Here is a 26,682-nt window from a genome sequence, read left to right on the forward strand (position 1 = left end):
ATGAGACCTGCAGACACACAGAAAGACACGCCCCCTCCCCTCAATATAACGAGTTCGTTCTATGTACTTCGTGCATCGAACTTAAAAAGCAAAGGTCAAGTTCATCACTTCTATAAGATGCAATTAAATTCGGACAACTGAAGAAACATCAAACATGTTAAAATTACACTCTAAACTCCCTGTTATGAATGCAAGTAACGACAGCAATTTTTGTACACCATGTTTGACTGGCTCATAAATGTTTATTTCGTCATTAGGATTTTGCTTAGTCGTGAAGCCAAGTAAGGTGTGCTGATGTTTGTACGCCCTGCTGCACAGTGCTTTCTACCTAATCTCCGACCGATTCACCTCCCCACTTCCCGGTTGGGGCTTATGCGCTGTTTACTAATACATGACTGTTTAAACTTCTGTTTGAAAATGTAGAACAGTCCAGTGTGAAAGGATTTGCTCCTCTGGATAAACTGAAAAGAACCGTTCGCCAGTTGCGTTCTTTCATATTTTTCATGCGCAGAAACAACTCGTTGTAAAGCAGTTGCACTGTACAGCAAGTGAATTGTGGTTCATTAAAAGTATATAGAACAAAAAGTTTCAAATGGAAGTTGTATATTTCAAAGTCTTCGTTTTATATCATGTACCAAATGTTTACGAGTAATTTTGAGAAATATTGTGATGTCCGACGTGAGCATCATGTAAATCAAGGCGTGTGCATAAGTGTTACAGGATGTGCTGGACAAATATGGACAGAAATTAAATTCAACCTACATATTTCAGTGTAAGCAAGCAAAGCAGAATTTCATCGAAATTCGTCTAGGCTGAAAGATGGGCAGAGAGGTAAGACATCCCCATTTTGTGCTCTCTTCATTCGGTTAAAGAAATAAAAGATGGAGATTTCTTTCTTCTGGTGTGTATTGTAGTTAGTCCGATAGTGAGTGCTACATCTGTATTCACACGCACAGAAAGTTATAAAAATAACGGTTTATGTAATTTGTCATAACAGATATGTATAATCTGGCCATTAACTGCATAGAAATGAATGGGCAGCTTAATAATAATAGTAATAATAATAATAATAGATCTTCAAACCTATACCGTACAGACACAGTAACTTCAAACTGTTTACAGAAGCAGGTAAGTTATCAAATATATTTCATATGTGGCTTATTTGAACGGATTCAAGTTTTATAAACAAAACATTTACTGAAGTTAATCCTGTATGAGGTAAATGTGGATAACAGGCCTGTTTAACACTTTGTCCCAACTCTCGACATGACATACTGCTCATCCATTAGAAATTTTGGGTGGCAATGAAAACAAATTTTTCTTTCCTGAGAACCAAACTAAATTCTTAAATAAGGCCGCGCCATAGCTGAAGCGATTAGTCGCTGGCTTCCCATNTTACGGCGGCCCGGGTTCGATGCCGGGTCTGGTCAAGTGGGATTTGTGGTGGACAAAGTGGCGCTGGGGCAGGTTTTCTCCGAGTACTTCGGTTTCCCCTGCNCTCGATAAACATAATAACCCGGGGCAGGCTACAATAGGCCAATCAGTGGCCGCCGTGCTTAGTGGACCCAGCTAGACTCCACCCCCCACTAAGAGAATTTAAAAAAAATAATTAAGCATGGGGATAATTTTACCTTTTTTTTACCTTTGTAAGTAAAGGTTTAACAATGAAACAAAATTGTTGCTTTTGTTTTTATAAATGTTGTGACTTTAAGTGATGTATAAAATTTAGAATATATGTGTATGTATAAGGAGTGTATTAAATTTCATACGTACATTTAAATATTAATAATAATAGGCCAAGTAGCAACAAATATATTTAAGTAAACTAAAGTTCCTCCCACTCAGGGCATGGATGTCTGTGCGCGTTTTTCTGTGTTTGTCTACAGGTAGAGGCCTTGCGACGAGCTGATCACCAGCCCAAGGAGTCCTACAGAATGTGAAAGATCTAGAAAAACCGAAGTGAACGGAGAAGTTCATGGAGGTAGGCCTAGGCCCACTGGGGCTGTAGTGCCAAGGAAAAAGAAAAACTAAAGTTCCTAATTCTAAACTAATAAGGGGGAAATTACACATTGATGACAGCAAAGAGGAGTGAAGAAATTGACATGAAATCATTCCTGTAAACACATGGTATCATTAGCATCTGAGGTACTCACAACAGTGGTTATGACGAGTATTATCTTCTGGGGTATAATGCCGCCAGCTGACGTTTCGGAGGAACATATCGTCCTGCTTGCAATCTGCTTTCCTGCTGGTATCTTACTCGGTTTATTCTTTGACCCTGAAGATCAAAGTGAAATGTTCCTCTGAAACGTCGGTTGACTTTCAAAAGACTCATGACGATATATATCAGAAAAGAGTACTCTTCACACGGTATCATGTACTGAAGAATGAAATGCCCTCTCCGTGACCTAAGTTGAGGCGTAGCAGAGGCTGCAATTCGTGTAAGCATCACTGTTGCTCGGGTACATTCAGTTAGTCAAGAGAATGGCGTAAGGTTGAGTTGAGCAAGACCTATAAAAAAAAATATTATTCGTCGAAAAACTTATATTGCCAAGCTTCAAAAAATGTTCAACCGAATATTATTCTGTATGGTGGGTATCACAACTGTTCAGAATTCTGGATGTTCCAAGTTCAAACATCTGCTAGAAGACCGCCTGAAGTTATTAAAGCTTCCAGTGGGTTATTCACGCCCGTCTCCACAAGCAAATTCAGGGACAAGAGGTCTATATAGGCCACAACCGATTCCTCAAACAATCTTATTACCGTCACAATTTGTGTATTTCTTTCGTTTTTCTTTTGAAACCATGAGATGTTTTCAGTTGAAACCGTGTCTTTATATCAGCCAGTAAAAAAATGCTATTAAAATATAAGAAAATTTTTGTTCATTCTTATGTTTTACTATATAAAAATGGAGATAGCTACCAAAGTACAGATGAAACAAGTCATATAATTCTTAAAATTCAAATTAATATCGTGTTTATATACGCATAACAGAATGTCTGAATGTTGTATTTTAGCGTCCTGTTGCACTGTTTCTCATCCATGATACGTATGTAATGGCCGTCTTGTAGTGCACTCAATTTCACATGTCACTTCACTACATGTTTCGGCAACACTGTGCCATCCTCAGGTGCTTTATTTACGCTAAGCTATTGCATTGCTTGCCATCATGTGTCTTTCATAAAATTATTAAAATGTACATTCTTCATCAACTATAATAAAATTTGTATACACTAAAACTTGTTAAGATTATTCATCTTATGCGTCTTAATTCAAACTCGCGTATAGTATGGTTCTTCTACTATGGGGGTCGTTTTTCCTATATTTTTTGTGTACTGTGTCTTGTGATGTGTCCTTCCTTTTTGGCTGCTCGCATTACATTACGTACATATCATGGATGAGAATGTCTGAAACTGATTGGTATGCATTGAAGCGAACGGTTAGGATATAACACTTCCGTCATATGTGTCCTGAAGAAAAGGAGAGTGTAAGATCTTCCGAAGGGTCTACACAGTGTATCAATTCGACGTGGTGTGACACCCAGAAACACTTTGAAGGAATCAAGTCCCAAGCGTATGTTCCTGTTCATCTAAGAATCTTGTCCTTCTGTATACGATATTGGTTATATACGTGTCTTAACGTAAGTTCATGGTCTAAATGACGGATCAAGATGACTAAGAAGAGCATGATCAGAGATCTATAATTTTCGTGGAATAAAGAAACCTCCGTGGCCTGAGTCCGCAAGCGAACTATACCGACCGAGCTACCGCCGCTTGTCGGCGAAATTAGTGCCAACTTTAGAGGATAGAGGGTGTCGCGTGGTCAGTGCAACGAATCCCCACGGCCGTTAATTTCGGTTTTCTAGACCGGAGCCCCTAATTCCTTGAAATATCTCCTCAATTATACTCACGAGGCGGCCGCAGCATAGCTCAAGCAGTTAGTCGCTGGCTTCCCACCGCAGCAACCCGGGTTCGATCCCGGTTCTGGTCAAGTGGGATTTGTGGTGGACAAAGTGGCGCTGGGGCGGGTTTTCTCCGAGTACTTTGGTTTCCCCTGCCAATCTTCATTCAACCAAATTCTCCATCTTCATAATCACCGGGGGCAGGCTACAATAGGCCAATCAGTGGCCGCCGTGCCGAGTGCACCCAGTTGGACTCCACCCCCCACTAAGCGAATAATCCTCACGAGGTTGACTGAATCCGGTTCCAGACTCTCAACTTCTCAGAAAATCTGATAACGTCGGGAATCGAACCCACACCTCTGGATATGTAACCAGGAACTCTGACCACTTGATCACAGAGGCGGTCAATTGCCTAGAATAACTAAGGGTATTATCGAACTCCGGAATGCCTAAAAGTAAGCCAGTAATCTCCCATGTATGAGACGAGTGAAAGCAATTCTACATGATGGACATACACGCCCTTACCGTCACGCATGAATTTGAGTGCTGGTTACAAAGTACGCGTGGTGTAAAATAAATGCAGTCGTGAAACAGCAGCATCTAGGAGTTGACACCCACGGTAAGAATTAACTTTCAAATTAAGGGTCAAGTTCTGACGACGTCCTTTGTTTCTGCAACACACCCGACGTCACGTTTTCTTGAAGACTTAATTAAGAAGTCGCTGACAAGTACATTCCGCTAACGATCTGCCCACAGGTCGCAAACAATGCCACAGTATTTTACTGTCAGTCCGATGCAACTCTGTAAATAGAGTTTAATTGACACATTGTTCTGTTTTAAGCCGCATCTTCCAGTGATTGAATTATAAATGCTTGTAATTGTGGTGTCCAGTCCCGTGAGCTGAAGTGCGTGCGCATCTGAGCAGCCCTCACTTAATCAAGCAGTTACGGTAACATCAGAATATGACAGGCAGAAAGTCGTGCAATGTTTATAATGTTTACTATATGGAAACACAAGAAATTATTTCCCAAGTGTCGAAATATAACAAAGCGGAAATTGAACTAGTCGATTTGTTTATCTATTTAGGGAATCAGACCTAATCTATAAGAACTAGCTCATAACGTGGGCGGTTACAGTGGCCGCGTGGTCTAAGGCATGAAATTTCTTCGCCCGCTCGAACACTGGGATCGTGGGTTCGAATCCCACACGAGGCATGATTGTCTGTGTACGTATATTCTATGTTTGTGTTGTTCTGTGTGTAGATAGCGGCCTTGCGACGGGCTTATTCCCGATCCAAGGAGTCCTATCGACTGTGTAAGATTAATAAACTGAAAAGCGACCAAGGTTCACAAGGGCTGTGGAAGGATGGACGGACGGGCGGACGGAGAGATGGATGGACGGACGGACGGACAGATGGACGGACGGACGGACGGACGGATGGATGGATGGATGGATGTAAATTAACAAAATCAAGAAAACGATGGAACATATATACAGTACACTACCGCTTCAAGTGTGCCCGTTGTCACAATGTTACGGCGCGTGCCCGGATTTGGAGGAGATGGGCTCCAGGTACGAAAGGTTCATGACAAGTGGTGGTCCGCCCACTTGTTAGAAATATTACACGGGGTCTCGTATAGCGGGACTCTTGTGAGCATAATGAACCTTTGAGTTCTATGAGAAATCAGGAGTTTCTTGACCAACTGATGTTTTCAGTAAGGACTCTACTTCTTGCTGTTAATTGAATGGTACAATAAAATAACCGCGAGAAATAGATCTATTCTTAAGGTTACAGAAGTGAAATTCTGACAGCAATATTTATTTTTTCTTACTCTCAGAAATACAGATAATAGAGAATATTATTCATAAATGCAAATTAGTTTTCATGTTTGTAATATTCGTGATGTTAATATACAAACACATAATTTTGCCTGCTGTTTTGTATGGATGTAAAACTTGCTCTCCGACATTAAGCCAGGAACATAGACAGAAGGTGTTTGAGAACAGGGTGCCAAGGAGAATATTTGGACCGAAGAGAGATGGAGTGACAGGAGGTTGGAGAAAACTGCATAATCATAATCTGCATAATGAGGAACTTCATAACTTGTACTCTTCGCCTAGCCTAATTAGAATGATAAAGTTAAAGAGAATGATATGGGCAGGGTATGTAACATGCATAAGGAGAAGCGAAATGCATGCAGGATTTTGGTGGGAAAGTCAGAAGGAAAGAGGACACTAGGAAGACCTAGTTGTAGGGGGGAGGACAGTATTAAAATTAAAATTAGATAGGATGGGGTGGTATGGGCTGGATTGATTCGACTCAGGATAGGGGCCAGTGGAGGGCTCTTGTAAACACGATGATGAAGCTTCGAGTTCCATAAAATTTTGGGAAATAATTCAGTGGCTGAGCAATAAGCGGCTTCTCAAGAAGGGCTCCGTTCCATGACGATAATTAATGTTCATGACATTTGCGTCAGCAGCTATGTAGTTCTCACTCCATCCGACAGAGAGAACTCATAAACAGAGTGATTCAGAAAGATGGACACAATTTCAATTGGCTATATTTCCTGAATTATATGTTGCATTTAAATTCTGTAAAGTATAATATTATATTTAAGCATCCTGTTGCACTCCACACGATATATGACACAAACTTCGTCCCAAGTGCAAACAATATATTATATATGTCCTTGATCTTGCTCTCCTTTACACTACATGTTTCGGCCTCAAACGGCCATCATCAGGTGTGTACACTCACGTTGCTGTTACACTGCACTTAGTTTAAAATTTAACACTTAAAAACACATTGTTCCTTTTGTTGTTATTATCAACATCTACTTCGTTGATATCTGTCTGGGTTATAGATTATTTTTGTTACACACGTTAGCATTTATAAAATCTTTAGTTCTAATTTTAAAATCCTTTAAAATTTTTCTCTAAATTTTGAAATTTAAAATTTAAAATTTAAAATTTAAAATTGTCAGGGTTACTCGCCCTATGTCTAAAGTGCTGCACCGGTTAGTTCTTGTTTCCCCATTGTATAGGTGTTATTCTGCGCAGTCTCCCTGTGTGCGTGCCGCTGATATTCTTTACTACGTGTGCTTTAAGACACAGGAAGACTAGGCAGAACAACACCTATACAATGGGGAAACAAGAACTAGCCGCTGCAGCACTTTAGACATAGGGCGAATAATCCTAACAATTTTAAATTTTAAATTTTAAAATTTAGAGAAAAATTTTAAAGGATTTTAAAATTAGAACTGAAGATTTTATAGTGCTACTACAGGAAAATCAAAATTAACGTGTGTAAAATAATCTATAACCCAAACAGATATCAACGAAATAGATGTTGATAATAACAAGGAAAGAACAATGTATTTTTAAATGTTAAATTTTAAACTAAGCGCAGTGTAACAGCAACGTGAGTGTATACACCTGATGATGGCCGTTTGAGGCCGAAACATGTAGTGTAAAGGAGAGCAAGATCAAGGACATATAATACATTGTTTGCACTTGGGACGGAGTTTGTGTCATTTATCTATAAAGTACATTTGATTATACATACATGGAAGTTCATAGATGTTCAATGTGCCCCCTCCGGCTGCACGGATAACATCTAAACGTAGCTGAATTCATCCCACACTAGATGACAAATATCTTGCGTCACTGAGTTCAACGTAGCTGTGATACGGTTTCTTAGGTCATTCAAATTTGTGGGAAGAGGTGGTACGTAAACTGCATCTTTCACGAATCCCCACAGGAAAAGTCGCAGGGAGTGAGATCAGGAGACCTCGGTGGCCAGAACTGAAGTGGCAGGTTTCATTCCTCATGCGACCTATCCATCGTTGAGTTAGAGATTCATTCAGGAAACGTCGAACATTCAGGTGCCAATGGAGTGGAGCTCCGTCCTGCTTGTGCCGGTTCTCACGGTCTCTTCGCTTGCGGATTTTTTATTTTTCCTTCTACCCTGAAGATTGAGGCGATACGTTCCTCCGAAACGTCGGTTAACACCACGTCTACACCGTGCCACATCCCAGAAGACTGCTTTCTTCAATATTCGCTTATTTTGCAACACACAAAGCCGTTAATTAAATGATATGCGACAAAAGAAATTCTCTCAGAATAGAACATTGACTAAAATTATGCTCAAACGATGAGAGTATAGAAATAAGTGTGATCTACTGAAAGAGTAATCTCGTGAAACTGATCTGTTAATATTACAGTACTATTACTACGACAACGGAACAGACTGCTAACATCTGTGTCCAGAAACAGGAAGACAAAAGTGCCAACCATATAAATCAAGAACCAATAAATTTCCCATTGTCGCAAATGTGAAAAATGTTCTCGGAAGACCGTGGTTAATAATTTAGATGTAAACAGGTGTAAGCACATTGAAGTACGAATTTAAAAACAGGGAAAGAACGTAAAACAATCTCACTAGATTTAAGAATGTAAAAGAATTTCAAATAAATACAAACATACATATATTTGTTAAAATAATGAATGGTTTCGACAGAGGAGTAGTCTCACTCGTAGAAATGAAAAAAAGAAAACATAAGATTTCACAAATTATGATTTGTTTTGAAGAAATTCAGCAACTCCATGGGTTCAGAAAAGGAAGAGAGAGAGAGAAATTTGAAACAGTTATTAATAAAGAAACTCCACCACCCAGCAGCCGATCATAACCATGTCAGCAGTATGACCCACACGCTCTACAGCGGTTACAATTAAGTTGCAACAAAGAAAGAGTGAAACAGGAAATATGCAATGAGCAGGCAATGTAGGGCAGAAACGTGTGGCTGCTTCCGTACGGTAAAGGTACGGTAAGGACAGTGCGAGTCGCATCTGCCCTCTAACTGACTGACATGCTCGTTGGGGGGGTGGGGGAGCGCATCAATGTTGCCGGAAACACAACTTTACAAGTAAATAATACTGTTTTAATTTCTACACCGCACCACTTTTCGATCAGTGCAGTCATCATCAGCTAGCAGCAATAATTACACAACCGTCGTCATTGAAATGTTGGACTAATGTGAATTTGTACCGGTGAAAATTCTTGTGCTTTACTTAAGCACTCTGCCATGAAGACGTATGGGGGAGTTGATGTATAGCTCCACTATTCTAGACCTCGACACTAGATTGAGGTTAGTGATCAGCTTGGAGTCCATCCAGCCTCATATCCAATGGGTACCGGGCGGGCCTCTTTCCCGGGGGTTAAAGCGGCCGGGACGTGAAGCAGACCATTCACCTCCAAACAGTGCAGAGGTCAAGAAAACGTGGATTTATACCTTCACTCCCCCATACGTCTTCACGGTTTAGTGCTTAAATAGTTAAGCACAGGTGCAACTTTACCTGTTTACCCTCTTGAAAAGACTCAGGAGGTCTAGTGGTCAGAGTTTCTGGTTACAGATCCTGAGGCCCCAGGTTTGGATTCCCAGCGCTACCAGATTTTCTGAGAAGTAGTGGGTCTGGAACGGGGTCCACTCAGCTTCGTGAGAATAATTTAGGAGCTATTTCAAGGAAATAGCGGCTCCGGTCTAGAAAACCGAGATTAACTACCGTGGAAATCCGTTGCGCTGACCACGCGACTCTCTCTATCCGCTAAAGTTGGCACTGACTTCGCTGACAAAAGGCGGTCGTTCGGTCGGTATAGTTCGCTTCCGGACTAAAACCATGGAATTGGTTTTGTTTTTTGAAACGACGCACTTTTTGGTAAATCTGTCAAGCGTAGGTTTGAACCCAAAATAAAAAAAAATATATATATATGAACATCAATTAACTACACAGAATCGCAAAGGTAGCGTCGGTAATTTTTTCTACTCTGTAGTTAAGTATGCAGTTTCATTTCTGTTGCCATTTCCGAAAATGTATGTTAACTGGCAATTTTAATTCAGTAGGTTATACCTTACTTGACTGTGTTTCCTTCTTATGGTACGTATTTCTACATGACTGCGTTCAGTGGAGTGTCTCGCTGGGTTCTACAATAGCGCCGGATCCCTTCCCATTTCCTACCAATTTTCACCATTTAAATCGCAATTCCGTTACGGGGAACAAAAGAAGCATCCTTCAAGTTCATCACGTGAAAATAATCAGCACTCGAACTTAGGCACGTGCAGTCAGTGGCATTGCCATGCACAAAAAAAGATACTTCTTTAAACTTTCTTTGCCTGCATTCTTCTGCCGGGGAAAAAATGGATGGAAAGAACAAGATGTATTCGTACTAGCACAGGGATACTAGAACCTCTGAGCCTGTCTTACACGAATGACTGGTAAAGTTTCTTAACTGAATGTTTACCACGCCGTTACACCGTACACAGGGAGTAGAGGTAAGACTAAGTCACTAGAGTAATCAGTTTCACTTTCCGACATACGAATTTAAATTTCGTATTTATTCACGAGAGGAGATTTCCGAAAACCACAGAGTAGGAGGCTGGGCAAATCTTAGTATTGGTCTTCTGTCTGTAAGGGAGGAGGAAAGTTCCTTCCTCTCCGGGAATCCAGCTCCGGCCCTCAGTCGTTCAATTTACTGAGTTGCCCTTACCCACTTAAATACAAGCCCTTAGAGGAAGATGAAACTGTACACGAAGAGTTCTATCTTCTAGGTTATAACGCTATGTAGTCAGGCGAAACTCAAACGACGTTTCGGAGGAATATATCACATCTCCATCTTCATTGTTGAATAATGATCCAGTTAAGAAACCAGCATGAAGCAGACAGCAAGCAGAACCTCCTCTCTTGCAGTCCCCCAAAACGTCGGTTGACTTTCTTCAGACTACAGGTCATCAAGTCCCAGAAGATACAAATCTTCACAGCCGTCGCTGTTAGACCCTCAGATTCAAAGCTGTGCTGTATGTAAACTAAGAACTATGAGTGGGTATAGGGGGCGTGAAGGTAGAAACCACAATAAGTGTCAATAAGGGCAAGAATTTTCTATACTCCACGTTTTTCAGGACGGTTCTGCGTTCCACCCAGTGGGTACCCGTGCCCTCAGCTGCAGTGGTCGGTTGCGTAGATACATACGTACATACATATGTTCTTAAGTACGTACCTGAATATGCATACTCTCACGTTTACTAGTGACTATGGACTGGGTTTTGGATTGAATGATTGGATTTATTGACACCTTATACACACAACTAGGGTCTACAGACAATTCAGAACTATCGCTGATCTACACACTTCACAATTCACCGTTATACAAGCACTAGGGTTATCAGTCTTTACTAGTCGTATCCTGGCAACGGATTTATAACAGTCTTTCACTTGAAATCACATATAAAGTCTTTTTCTCCACAGCCAAATTCCTTTCTTGCCATTATTCTGCAACTGCCAATTCCGAAGACTCGACTCTATAACCACTTTGCATGAACCACGCAGAAAACACAGCCTTATACTGTTAGCAAGTTATATTTACAGCAACGTTGTATAGTAACGGAAGTTATTCGATTTTTGCTTGCTTATTGGTTGCCGTGGGAATGTGTTCACCGGGTCGTTGCCTAGGAATGAACGTCTATTTTGATTTCACTATTCCGGCTTTCGAGTGATATGCCACAATACGTACTCAGGTACGTACATAAATACATGCAAACAAATATACGTACGTACATACATGCATATGTACCCTATACACACATACGGAGAGAAGAAGGAAAAGGCACAAGATATATGTATATATTATTTTCAGAAATATCTGTGAATATGTAATGTGGGGTAGGAGGCTAACGTGTGTGTGGAGGACAGATCCAGTATATATGCCATTCCTCACGACATTCCAGCATGTGGAAGTTACCGAATTGGTTCGGAGAGAAGTAACGTTGTAGATTCGTGTTCGAGAGATTTTATTTTCAAATTTCTTCCGGGCCACCTGCTATTCTGACAGAAATTTATCATGGTTTTTCTCAGTTTCTCTATGCAAATGTAGGCATTAGGTAGCAACCACTTCTTTTCAAGTACGTTTCAATTCGTCATTCACCTACCATCCAATCATTCTAACATACTGATAAAGTTATATTTTAGCTTCCTGTTGCACTGATTTAAGTCCATGATTTATTTCAACCGTCTTCCAGTGCATACACTCATCTATCTCCTCCTCTCACTCGCACTACATGTTTCGGCACAAAAGTGCCATCTTCAGGTGCTTATTCGATTTACGCTAAACTAGTTCATTGCATGCCTTGTCGTCTTCATATTAAAATAACTAAAATATATATTTATCATATATATTGATAAATGTTAAATGTTAAAAATATTAAAATTGTTCAGGATTTTTCATCCCTACGTCGTATCTCACTACGCAAGAGGATAGGTGTGACTCGCATAGTGAGATACGACGTAGGGATGAAAAATCCTGAACAATTTTAATATTTTTAACATTTAACATTTATCAATATATATTTTAGTTATTTTAATATGAAGACGACAAGGCATGCAATGAACTAGTTTAGCGTAAATCGAATAAGCACCTGAAGATGGCGCTTTTGTGCCGAAACATGTAGTGCGAGTGAGAGGAGGAGACAGATGAGTGTATGCACTGGAAGACGGTTGAAATAAATCATATTGATACAGTTTAAAATAAACCCAAACCGAAAACATAATAAAAACTAATATTCTGGTCCATGTAGACAATGTTGTTTCGGGTTTTATCAACAGAAGCAGTTTGACTCTGTTTTTCTGAAGCAGTTTATAGGTGCTTTCGCAGCCGTGCGGAGCGGCAGTCCACTTCCTCCAGTCCGACCATCTACCTACCTACATACGATGGAGTAACTGAAGAATCGATGAGATGATTTGCGTAAAATTTGGGAATCGAACCCGGGGCCTCTGGATCTGTATCCATGAACTCTGACCACTAGACCACAGAGGCGGTCATTACTACTACTACTACTACTACTACTACTACTACTACTACTACTACTAATAACAATAATAATGATCTTTTCGTCTCCTCTTCCTTCTCTTTTTTGTTTCTAATTCCCGAAGCTGGCCAGGACCTTTTTATTGCAAAGGATTTGTAAATACTTACTAGGACAAGCGGTAGGACTTCTTTAATATCGTACAGTCCACTGTAATGCCTATACTTCCCGACAACAAAAAGAAATGATACAAATGTCCATGCCCTTAAAGATGTTCGAACCCCCGAACACAGTGTTAAAGCGATCATAAACCCCCGGGTCATTGGAATCAACGCCGAACTCGCCAACTGAATTGTTAAAGACTGCTGAAACGCATGAGCGGTGCCACGCTGCAAAACAATGCTTCAGCGAGCACGGGCTCCTAACAGGGCAGGGGTGGCAAAGCCAGGACGTGTCGTCACAGCTAACATGTGGCATGCTACGGAAGGGACACCTGCTCGGCTGTTAAACTGATCGTGTCACTGTCATTTCCTGGCCATCTCTGGAATCTATTGTGCTCTTAGGACTTACGCGTTGACTGAGGAATGTTTTTAAATTAAATGCATATACGGAGGTGACATCTATCATTCTTCGTATGTACTAGACGGATTGAATTGAAATCTGGAAATGAATTTCTACACTGAAAATTGTAAGACGAATTTATTTCCAATGCAATTCTTTCCCACATAGCCCATTATTTGTGTTAATTTCAATTTGGACTGCGTCACTTTGTCTTCAAGCATGCGAAAGGTATTGAAATGACTCACAGGCGTTCCTCAGTAAACTTGCATTCTCTATCTGGAATAAGGAAAATTAGTTCTTGCTCCTGTTTATAAGACGGTAGACAAACCGGCTGCAGTAATTACTGTTAAAGCTAAAAATGCTATCCCGCGAAGACCCAGAAGGTTGTGAGACGTCGAGGCTCTCACGTCTTGTTTAGACAATCGGCACACAGATGGCAGTAGAATTGTCAGCCTTATCTGTCGGCCGACCTTTAACCTCCAGGAAGATTCATGGTAATCATTTCTGTTAGGGGCTGGGTCGACACCAGGGTCATAGTGAGGTTGGAAAGATTAGGTAAATTGAAAAGAATCCACCTCCTCGGGACTCGAACCCGTGACCTCCCGCCTTGGAACATAGTGTCTCAACCAACTACGCTACCGCGTGTCCCACAATAACTACTGAGGTTACATTATTCTCCCTGCCGCATGCAACATGTTTCCAGCTTTCTTCTTGAACCGTTGTAAAAATTCGTAGCTACGCTACACAGCCCAACGTGAATAACTGGACCACGATACCAAAAAGCTTGGATCATCAGATAAGGAAACCACTTACTTACTTACTTAGTCACTCATGGAGCCTAGCCCTTCTTGAGGAGCCGTCAATTCTGCAGCTATTCAAGAATTTCCCAGCATTTTATGGAACCCGAAGGTTCATTACCCTGTTCACAAGAGCCCTCCACTGGTCCCTTTATGTTCATTTTCGAAACAAAGTATTTTTTACGGTGAGGAGTTGCTAGCCCCACGCCCAACCCCCAAGCTGGAGGACTGCCCCTTGTCGGCTGTCCGTGACTACTTATTCAATATATTCGCAGCTTTCCTCCAAAACTAGCGGACGTCTCCTTCATCCGCAATCTGAGGACGCGCCATGCCGTGGTGACAAGGAAACCACGCAGTGGAATATGCACATATTCGTTTTCCATTAAGGAGGACGAAGTGTAACGACACGAACCAAGACGGTTCCAGATTACAACAAATATTGAACATACTTGTAAGTTTTGAGGTTTTCACGGCGATGACTATGAAGAAAGTCGTCTTCTGGCTTTAGCTTTAGCTGCAGCTACTGCTCTCTGCATTCCAAGCCATTCAACTGCTCTGAAGATGGAGACGATACGTTCCTCCGAAACGTCGGCCAAAACGAAGAATACATGGCGCCTAAACCCAGAAGACGACTTTCTTCATTGAACATACTTATTAAACAGACTAACTCTTATATTTTTAGATATTTTAACAAATCAATGTACATCTTAGCAATAGTTAAAATATATAACATTTATATCTATGACATAGTAATAGTATTTTATATATGTTTTAATAATATCATTTTGAAGATTGTCGTTTTGACCGAAATATGTAAAGGATGAAAAATTGAAAACACAAATTTAACAATCACACTGGACGGTGGTTAAGAATGTTGTATACAATATTGTTCCAACTGCCTTAAATACAGTTCTAGATATTTTCATAAATATGACTAGACTTAGCAATTAGAAATCATCACAAACACCGTTTCATATTAATTCTTAAGAAGACGAAAATAAGGAGACCTCGCCTAACATTCAGGCTAATGCTGTAGTTTCGAGGATGGTAAGTGGATTGTACTGGCTCATGATGATCCCTAATGGCCGCCTTAGATACTGAATCTTCCGGTTTTGCTGAGATGGTGTTAGTGAATCTGTGGTTGTGTTTTGTAGCAGAGTGCCCCTGTAAGCAGAGTCAGCATTTAGATCTAGAACTCCCCCTCCCACACAGTAGCATAGTTGGTTGAGGCACTATGCTACAAGCCGGAAGAGAGCGGGTTCAAAACCTGCTAAGGTCATTGGATTTTTTTTCAATTGACCTAATCCTTCCAGCCGCGCTATGGCCCTGGGATCGACTCAGCCTTTAACAAAAATGAGTACCAGGAATATTGGAATATTCTTGGGGGTAAAGGGCGGCCAACGCATAGGGCTGATACCCTTGCCACCATCTATGAGCCCATTGTCTAGAAGATGTAGGAACCTCAACACCTCACGACCCTATGGGCCTCCACGACCTATTACAGGGATAGCTTTACTTTTTTTTTTTACTTACTGCCCCCCTCCTACACACACAGACACACAGCACCGATTTCACAGAGCCACTCAGCCGTAACAATATTGGCCTGTGTTCCGTCACAGATGGCAGAAGCTCGTGAGGTGACCGTGGAGACTGGGTGAAACTGTGGTTTGCAGTGCACCACAAGAATGACGTCTTATAACATTTTATTTCTCTACAGTACAAAGTCAATTTCTGAATACCGGATAAGAGTTGTTCCCACCAGGATGTGTCTGCTGTCGCGTGGGCAGATGGAGACATGACTCACTGACTAACTGATCAACTGTCTGCATGGCTTCCCTAGAACATGGAGATGCGTCAAGAGCTCCTCTTTTCCTGCGGAAGAGGGAGCCTGATAGCAGGCAGTTTGACCACATCCAGAGCCTGTTCAATGCAAATCACAGGTTCATGTCCTGTTTTCTAATATCCACTTTAATATTATCTGGTATATATTTCAGGGCATCTCGAATACAGGCTTCAGTTTCGTCATGTAATTTCTTCCAGTACTAATGTTGTCTTGCTTCACAAAACCTCACTACGTAATATTCTTCTCCGAGCCTCCTCCTCCTCCTCGGTCGTGCGATATTTTCCTTTATTTCTATTACTATTCTCGTTGTAAGCCATTGTTGTCATTGTTATTATAATTGTTATAGAGATGTGTAACAAGTCTAAGGGAGTCAACTCTGTCCACATCGGGATGGACTTCTCGCTCGGTGAAGACTTCAACGCTCCACTCGTTGCAGGATAATAACACAGATTCCCGGACGAAATAAAGGGTGTCTAGAACAACTGACGTCTGGATTAGTGGACGTCTGTTGGGTACGATTACCATGGTTGATATTGTTATGAGTACGGCCTGGATTTCATTAAGACCCTACATTGTCAGTTTCCTTTACGAACGTTACACATGGCAGCACTGGTTGGCAGGTCGCTTCATTCGATGCACACCAACGTGAATTATGAAGTTGTGTATGTTTCTATTTAGATTTGTTTCAGTTTACTATTATTATTTTGTTATTCAGATCAACATTCTTTTTCTTGGAACTCTGTTACCAGTACTGAATCTATTATACTTGAGAGATAGCGTAGTCGGTATAGCGACTGGCTACGGGCTAGACAACCAAGATTTCGAAGTTCGAGTCCCGGTGAGGGTAAGAATTTTCACTTCCCCATGTCGTCCAGACCAGCTCTGGGGTCCACCCAGCCTCCTATCCAATCGGTACCGGATATGAGCCGAGGAGATATCTTGAAGATACGTAAGATAGGTATTATCTGCTCTGTCAAGCCTGTACTGACAGAGGACTTGTGTGTAGTGCAAAAGGAAGAATTTTCAGCAACACGCTATATGTACGAAATGTACACTTAACGAAAGGCCAAGCATATTCATATGAGATAAACACATCTTTTCGTCAGAGACGATGTTAAGTAGGGAATTTACCACAAGAGTTCGGGTGAAAAAAATAAAAAGAATCTCTGGTCGTGTGTCTCAAGGGGGCTTGACGCCAAGAGGAACTAATTGGCGGTAAACTGCCCGTCGTAAAGTAACTTTGACGTTAACTTTGACTTTTTGTGCCCAAATGATTTATATTTGTCAGTTGAGAGTTTAGTTCTGCGCCGGAGGTTGTGAAGATAGAACCTGAAAGCGTGAAGCTGAAGAATCTCCACTGTTAGAAGCCGTTGCCAAAGAACGGCTGATGACGGCACAGCAGGCTGGGAAAAGGCTTAATGAGTGCTGTGGTAATTTGTAAAATGTGGAGATTAGCGATAGCACTGTAGTTACTTGTAGTTTCGAGTAGTGTGTATAAGTGGTCAATAAGTGCATTCACTAATCCATACCCTGTCTATAAGGACATCTAAAATTATTTTTATATTAGCTTAGTGGGGGGTTGAGTCCGACTGGGTCCACTCGGCACGGCGGCCATTGATTGGCCTACTGTAGCCTGCCCCGGGTGATTATGATAATGGAGAATTTGGTGGAATGAAGATTGGCAGGGGAAACTGAAGTACTCGAAGAAGACTCGCCCCAGCACCACTTTGTCCACCACAAATCGCAGTTGACCAGACCCGGGTTCGAAACCGGGCCGCAGCAGTGGGAAGCCAGCGGCTAACCGCTTGAGCTATGGCGCGGCCTCTGGCTTACTTCGGTATAAATATTCTCCTCAGTTAATCTTCACAGACAACCCCGCAATCTGTTTATTTTCCTTAGAATCAACGACCAAGTTTGACACCCGTATGCACATCATTTGAAATTGCAGTTTTTTAGATTTTAATATCTAAAATATGATGTCAGTGGCTACTGCAATATCACAGAATTGTATCCAGACAAGTTCTGTTATCAAGCACGTAGGAAGTCATTTGTCTTTTCTTGTACAGCTCAAAAATTCATCGGGTAAGGACATATTATGATATATCTACTACCCAGTGTTTACCTTAAGATGTTTTTGTTCCATTTAAAGTGTAGTGCATGAACTGGTATAAGACACTAGGCCTACGTCTTTCTTTCGAAATTCATGTACGCCAGAATATCATTGTTTTATATGGTAAGGAGATACTATAGACTAGAGTGAATTGGCATCTCGGTCTACGGAAAGGAAAATTGGCCAGTACGCCATATTCAGTGGATGAAGTGTTATATATCCATGGCATTGTTTGCGAAGCTCATCCTTCCCTGATATATACAAAAGGTGAAGCTATCCCTATAACAAATTGTGGAAGCGCATAGGGTTGTTAGAAGTCGAAGCTCCCCAATTTTCAAGAAAATCGGCTCAAAGATGCCGGTAAGGTTGTCAGCTTTACGCGCCGGTCGCCCTTTACCCTCCCAGGAAGATTCCTGGTACTCATTTCTGTTAAGAGGCTGAGTGGACTCCAGGGTCTTAGTGCGGCTAGAAGGATTAAGTAGATTTAAAAAATCCATTAACATAATCGGGATTAGATCCCGCGGCCTTCCGGTTTGTAACAGTGCCTCAACCAACTACGCTACCGAGTGCCCTTATAAATAGGTCTACTATGTATAATAGCTTCATAGAATTTATGAAGTAAATACTAATAATATTTGGGCTGTTAAGTCAGCAGATACCTAAATATAGAACCTAATTATTATAGAAAAATAGGACAGGTGGCATGAACGAGGTTATTCTGACTCAGGAGAGGGGTCAACGACAAGCTGTTAAGAACACATTAAGGAACTTTGGGTTTCCTTAAAATTCTGGGAAATTCTTTAGTAGCTGAACGACTGGTGGTTTCTCAAAAAGGATTCAGCTCTACGGAGTTAGCTATATAATTATTATTATTATGTAATACGAGTATATTGTTACTATGGTCTAGAGGAGCGAGATTAACGGCCGTGGGAATCCCTTGCGCTGACCACGTGACACCCTCTATACGCAAAAGTTGGCACTAACTTTGCCGACAAGCGGCGGTCGGTCGGTCGGTCGGTCGTTATGGTTCGCTTGCGGACTGCAGGCCACGGAGTTTAGTTTTAGTTTTAATATATTCTTAATAGACATTACAATTATATAACTCTACAGAATAATTCATAAGTACCTCCGGAAACCCCGGCAATAATTTAAAATCGCTCTGTAGATCGAATACGTGACTGCAATGTGTACTGTTGTTGTAAGTTTTTGTAGGCGTTTCCGGAAGGCTTATCAATTGCCCCCAGTATTTTAAATTGTCTTTTTCTTACTTTGAATATGTGGGTTTGTTTCTTTTTCTTTACTCATGCTCACTTTGTAATTGGCCTTTTGGCCGTTAACACATATACACTTAGGGAAATAACTGAAGTATTTTTATTATTATTATTCCCGGTCACGGTAGCCAAGCGGTCTAAGACAGGAACTCTCTTAGCTCGCCCGGAAGCCTGGATCGTGCGTTCGAATCCCAGGGATATTTGGTATGTGTATGTGATTATTCTGTGTTTGTATTGTCCTGTGTTTAGATAGAGGCCTTGCTACGAGCTGATCACGCGTCCAAGGAGTCCTACCGTCTGTAATAATGATCATGAAACTGAAATTCAGAGATCAGGGCCCAAGGGGGCTGTAGAGCCAGTGACAAATTATTATTATTATTATTATTATTATTATTATTATTATTATTATTGTTATTATTATTATTTCGCTGTGTAGATTCAGAATATTTTGAGATCCAAACGAGGACGAGTACGTTGCGTTGTACAGCGTGTGCTCTAGCTAAAAAAATCTGAGGGTTGCCCCTCCCACGCTTGAAGTGTGCTGCACACACCCTCCCCTTACCTCGTTGAACTGAAACAGGAGCACGTCACAACGGCTGGGACACTCTCACACCTGTTCTGACCGGTCGTTACTCAGTCAGCAGACGGTTAAGTGAAATTAACGACTCTTCATCAGGTAGACATGGGTTTCCCACATGTACACATCGGGCCACATCTGGCCAGCAGGGACTTTCACACTCTTTCGCAGTAAAGATACAAAAGAAAAACAAAGAAAATGAGGCACACGAGAGAGAGGAAGAAAGAAAGCCTGACAATGAGAAGAATAATGAGGCAAGAGCAGAAGTATATAAGTATATATGAAGTCTGCCTTGAAAACCTGATCAAAAAACCCCGTTTTTATGACATTTATATGTTCGCTCATGATAGGCCGCTCCTGTACAGCATTAGGTTCCATTTGATTCCAGTCCGCATTCACATTTTTTATGTATAAAACTGTAAAGCTATCCTTGTAACAGCTGTGGAGACCCATAGGTTTGCGTGCCGTTCAGATAAACAATAAGCATATAAAAAAAAAACTATGCAAATATGATTCTCTCACTACAAACCAGCAGAAGGTCAATTCAGTAACAGCTACAAGTGTTAGTTGATGAAATAAGCAAATGATTCTTTTGTTTTATTATATTAATGCCGTTATATGCGACCGGTATTCATTCTTGAAAAATCAGAGAATTAAAATTAGCGCTACAATAAATTCCTCCTTATAATATAACATGAAAAAGGAAATAAGAATTTCTTTACGTTCTATGCAGGTGTCCTGTGTGCAGACCAAAGAGCCATTGCAAGATCATCGAAACCGAATGCAGTCTTCACAATCGAAAGAGATATTAAAACTCTAAGAGTTTTCTTTTACCTAGCCTGAAACAGACCATGTTTTCGGACTGTCTGACCTCGAGTAAAGCTGGGCTTGAGTCCAAAGCAAGAAGAAAGTGCGGCGATTGAAAATTTTACTACAAAAAGCGACATTTGGAAGAAAGAAATGCAAATTGAATCTACACGAAAGAGCAGTAAAGGTCTAATTTTCCAAATAATTTCTCAACAGCAGGAGCCAGTGAGATGAGGGTACAGCACACAGAGCACAAGAGGACCAATGCCACTACAGTGACAATTATGACTGATGTTGCCCTTTGAATGGGGTACGCGTTGGCGCAGATGGTTGAGGCACTATGTTACAAGGTTCGAGTCTCGATGAGGTGGATTTTTTTTTCAGTTGACCTAATCCTTCCAGCCGCACTATGGCCCTGGGGTCGACTCAGCCTCTAACAGAAATGAGTACTAGGAATCTTCCTAGGGAGTAAAGGATAGCCGGCTGACAACCTTATCGACAACTCTGGGTCGATTGTCTAGAGCAAATTTGGGAGTCTCGACGTCTCACAACGGTATGGGCATCCACGGCCTGTTACAGGGATATTTTTACCTTACCTTGTCTTACTTTGCCCTTGGAATGAAGTTAATATTTTCATGCAGGACATTTATGAGCATCTATCGAAGTTTGAAACAGTTCCCGAGAGTTGGCATAGCAGGAACTATGCCTGTGAATTTGCGGAGTGCTTATCTTCATTATACAGAAACAGTTCATGAATAAATTGGGCATATTTTCTGTCCAATCGTTGGTATTTGATGGAAGTACAGAAAAATCCGGTATGTAATATATTTGATTAGAATCCGAAGTAATTTTTAAGTCTGTATTTGCAAGAATTCTGACAGAGACTGCTCGCGACAGCGTCTGAAATTTGGAAACAATCAAGCAATTTCGTATTGACAGTCACGTCAAAGACGGTTTCAAGAAACTCCTATTGTTTTAGATATTTATTCAATACTTCGGACTATAAATGATTACTGTAAGATTGGATTTTAATGCACGTGACCTTAGAGATAGATTAGAAGTTGACTATTTGAACAAATCGACGAAAGCTGAATCGTATTTTCCATCTGGATAAAATATTGAATTAGATGCCGTTTACAGAAACAGACAGGCGCAAACACCTTCCGATGGAGCAATAGAGAGTCATGAGTGGAGTCTTTGAAGTTTATCCTGTTACAGTCATATTTGTGCGGTTAGTCTACAGGGTTTTCACAGTTTAGCTAAGTTTACTATGTAGGAAAACTGCTTTGTTTTTATCTGAATTCAAAGATATTTTTGTTCATTTCAAATGCTAATTATACGCACTACAAAAGAAACCCCAAGCATCTTCCGCTCAGTGGTTGTTCTGACTTAAGAAAACCACTCGAAGTACCCATTTATCCGTTGAAGTAACATACAAATTAGAAGAAACATTGCGTTTAGATCCTGACGGTGGAGGCGGTGTTTTCCTCCGAAATATCGGTAAACTTCTGCTAGATTACAAGACGTCAATACTGTAATTAAAGAATAGATTTTAACAGCCTACACGACAATGAGTTCAGAAAACAAACAAGATAGGCACTATCGTGTCATCATCTGTTTTATTTTGCTGTTAATGTCCTTGCTACATGTTTCGACACTTACCTGGGTCATCCTCAAGCGTACATGAATATTTGGTGTCAGATTTCTGAGTTGCGTCATTTATTCAATATGAATTCATACTGGGCCTATATTGTTACACTATCATAATAATAACGGTAAAGTTGTCCCTGTGCTTAAGTAATTAAGCACTATGCCATAAAAGTGTATGGGGTAGTGGATGTAGAGGTCCAGATTTTCTTGGCCTTTGCACTAGTTGGAGGTGAGTGGTCAGATTCACGCCCCTGCCGCTTTAACCCCAAGGAAAGAACCCCCGATACCCATTGGATAGGAGGTTTGGTGGACCCCAGGGCCAGTCTGGAATAGTTGGAGAAGAGAACAATTTTGCCCCATCGGGACTAGAACTCTGAACCCTCGGTCTTCCAGCCCGTGAACAGTCGCTATACCGACTGCGCTATCACTGCTATCCTAATAATACACTTTGATATTTAAAATAGTTATAACTTGACATAAAAATAATATTGAATAGCTAACAAAATGAATTATAAGCTGTAAAATAAAAATTACAGTTGAAATCCCCAGTTAATATGAAAAATGATAGTGAATATTTTACATTTAAGTTCCTGTAACCTCTGCATATCTTAATGTGTGATGTGACGAAGACATCAACAGTAAAATAAAGCAGATGTTGATACGATAGTGCAAATCTTCTGTGTTTTCTAATCTTATTGTAGTATAGAGTGCCTCAAATCATATCCTTTAATTTAATTATACACAAGATGCTGAATACGAGAGATTGTCAATGTCAGTAATATTCACTTTTTCTCACTTCCTTCCTTCCTCCATTCTGTCTTTTTTTGTTTATTGCTCCCTTTGTTTCTTTCATTTGAATTCTGTATATCTTCATGTTCTCTTTCTTTGTTCATACCTTCCTTTTATCCATTTTTCTTTCCTTCATTGTCTCCTTCCTTCTCTCTTAGTTTCTCTTCCTCTTTCGTCTATTTCTTTCAGTACTTTTGCTTCCTTTTTCTCTCATTGTACGCTCAAATTTGGGCGCTGTCAGGCAACATGGCGCACGGTAGCTGCACGCAAGTGTAATGGCTGGATGAATATGCAATAGGATGGAGCCACATTCCACACACGAGCGATCTATTTTACGCTATCAGCTTTTTGTTTTCAAACAGACTTTTTGTGAAGCCTAGTCAGATACCATGACTTCCCCAGGTTCTAAGGCAATTACGTGCATCAGAGTCCATGTTAATCTAATGGAAATTTGATGGTCCATTTGGATTACTCGTAATACCAATGTCGCCTCGGTATTCATCATGTCTACAGAAAATTGTAACACAATCATGTCAAATCGGTTGAAACCTTTATGTGTGACAGGCGTGGATCCTAAGTACATTGTTGCCCATAGGGCAATACCGTCCTTTCGTCCGTCCGTCACAGCAGAAAGCCCATATTCTTCCCATCCACCTGTTCTCCTCTTGCTTTAAAATGATCATCCGGCATACAGTTAAGTCCTCCATTCTTCTTTTCTTCCTCCTCCTCTTCTGTTTTTTCCCCACCATTTCATCGGTTTACCATCCACTCAACCACTCTTCGAATACCGGACACAACATGACATAAATTGATCTTGTGCCAGCATTATTCCAAATATCTTGCGCGGCACAGCCCATGTCATAAAACGTTAAGTAAAGCTGTCCCTGTACCAGGCCGTGGAGGCCCATAGGGTTGTGAGGTTGAGGGTCCCACATTATTTGCACAATCGGCTCATAGATGGCGGTAAGGTTGTCAGCCTTACGCGCCGACAGCCTGTATCATGAAACAGTTAAACTAATGTTTTACCCAGGGAGGAAAATAATTCTACGATGCGAAAATTAACACTTTGTTGCTGTTGTAATATAAAACAACAAGAAGTTCTAAGAACAAGTAATCGTTGTTATACTGTTACTGCGACTTTAGTATTTGATACGACAAGCAGAAAAAATGTATTGTGTATGGATAAAGAAAACAATGAAACAATACAATTTGAAGGGTTGCAGTGTGGATATTACTTATGAGAGTGATTTATGCAGTAAGCCGTCCGGATGACCTCAAGTGGCATGATATACATGCCAAGTTTCATGATGATTGGTCCAGACATTCAAGTAATATTAAGGTTGATGCTTAAACCGTTTGAAACACTGCAATGTTTACATAGCTAATGGGAGAGATGTATGAAATATGCCGTTGTGATGGCAAGCTGGCATGATATACATACGTGTACCAGGCTTAAAAAATCGGTTCTGGCATTCAGAAATGATTATATGGAATACAGAGAGAGAGAGAACAAGGTGCTTTCAGAAACTAATTCAACTTTTTCCAAATTATGAAAGTAAGCTAAACATGTAAGATTTGAGGCTTTCACGGCGGTGACTATGATGAAAGCAGTCTTATGGGATTTGGCACCGTGTATATGTGTATATGTCTGCTTTTACCGGTTCTCACGGTCTCTTCGCTTGCAGATTTATTATATTTTTTCTTCTACACTGAAGATGGAGGCGATACGTTCCTACGAAACGTCGGTTAACACCACATATACACGGTGCCAAATCCCAGAAGACTACTTTCATCATAAGCTAAACATGATCACATCTTTACCTATTGTCGGTACAAGTGTACAGTGAGTTCAATGTAAAAATAACACAGACAGGTAGCAGGTTCAGGTTCCAATGGGAACGCTGGAAATATGAAATTGTGGTACCTCTGATGAGCTGCTGTGTTACTCCAAGGGGTACTGGTACCCCATATTGAGAAACGCTACCATTTACGATAATTAGAGTGCAAATTATACCTAGTAAACACGCAAATTCGACGTCAGCAGATACTGAAGGAACTGAACATATTTGCATTTGTATTGCTTGCAGATCCCTGGAATGCATTTCGTAAATGAACGGCAGACACACGTGAATTTTGGGAACTGAACAATTTTATGAATTGAGGTACTCATTTTGAATTTTTGTATGAAGTATGAACCTTATTTCTAAACACAGTATAACCAAATAAACAAAGAGTGTTTCAGGAATCATGACAAGGGGTGTTATTAAGAATATACAAATAATTAATCTAAATAAAAAACCGAGAAAAAATTCGCCAGCCAGAAATTCTTCCGAACTTGACTTGGAACCGAATGTTTTAGCGCTACCATTTGGTTGTAAATCAACACTAGAAAATCATAAAAGAAAACAACGCCTACATTCATTTTCAGGTATGATTTATACCGGGATTGTCATAAACTTACGGTGATCTGAAAGAATTGGAGGAAAAATAAGGAAACAAAGTGAAAGAATTTACGTTAAAAAGAAGTTGGACGAGAGAGATGAAAATAAAATTGGAGGCAAACCTTTAATCCTTCGTAACTAAGGAAAGAATTAAGAATAAGAACAACAAAAACGAGAAAGGTACGAAATTAAATTAAAAGAAGCTAAGAGAGTCCAATCACGCACCATAAGCTTACTGTTTGGACACAGGAGTTACGTTACGTTGAGCTCACATTGAACGACAAAGAGCTTACTTTTATGACACAGTTAATTGGCGGATCGCATGTTCAACTCACAGCAGCTACCATGAGCTGTGGAGTCAGTTCCCTTTAAAATATTTAATCCGCATTTTCAGTCGAAGACAAATACGAGACATAGAGACAGCGCTGAATCAGTTTGCTCCATAAAGTCGGTGTTAAACTGTACTTTCTTTCGCCAGTTCCTCTTCACTGTTATACAGATGCTTGCAAATTAAAGCATGGAAAAGAGTAGATTGACCTTATACTCTACTGGAGAATGAAACCGTTTAGTTCCACGATTCCGTTGGCTTTTTCATACCATTTGTATTCATCTGCAGCAAAGGTCAGTTCCATGCACTATTTTGAGGGCTTTTTTAGAGAAAGGGATAAGAAAATCATTTATTACTTCATAGTCTGTAAACAGCTTTATCGTCATTCCTTGAAGTTGATTAATTTCTCTTAATTTTCTAGTTCAGTATCACGGGAAGAAGAATTTGTGTTCAGAAATTTAAGGAATGGAGAATTCGTTACCAGTGGCAGTGTATGCTCATATTGACGCGTTATCTGTTCATATTTAATTTGTTCAGGTAAGTACGAATGTTCCAGAACTACAGAGGGTCTTAAATTGCTGTATGAAGAGATAAGACCTCAGGATAATATTGTCGCGTGTAGAGGGGTACGCGTGATGAAATGACGGGTTCTAGTTCGGACGATCGGATTTATTTGCAGCTTGGTTACACACTTTTTAATAACATTTAAATTACAAAACTATCGCTGATTTACATAACCTCATAATTCACTGTTG

At 40.5% G+C, this 26,682-nt stretch overlaps 1 protein-coding gene across 1 annotated transcript in view; it reads left to right on the forward strand.

Moving 5' to 3' along the window:
- Positions 1 to 323: 323 nt before the first annotated feature.
- The window catches only part of LOC111872959 (histone acetyltransferase KAT7), a 441,373-nt gene continuing 415,014 nt past the window's right edge, over positions 324 to 26,682 (forward strand). The window contains exon 1 of the mRNA XM_033754896.1: positions 324 to 831. Coding sequence (XP_033610787.1) covers positions 820 to 831 — 12 coding nt within the window. The 5' untranslated portion in view covers positions 324 to 819. The remainder of the gene's footprint in view (positions 832 to 26,682) is intronic.

Source organism: Cryptotermes secundus, unplaced genomic scaffold (genome assembly GCF_002891405.2).
Source record: "Cryptotermes secundus unplaced genomic scaffold, Csec_1.0 scaffold407, whole genome shotgun sequence".
NCBI lineage: Eukaryota > Metazoa > Arthropoda > Insecta > Blattodea > Kalotermitidae > Cryptotermes > Cryptotermes secundus.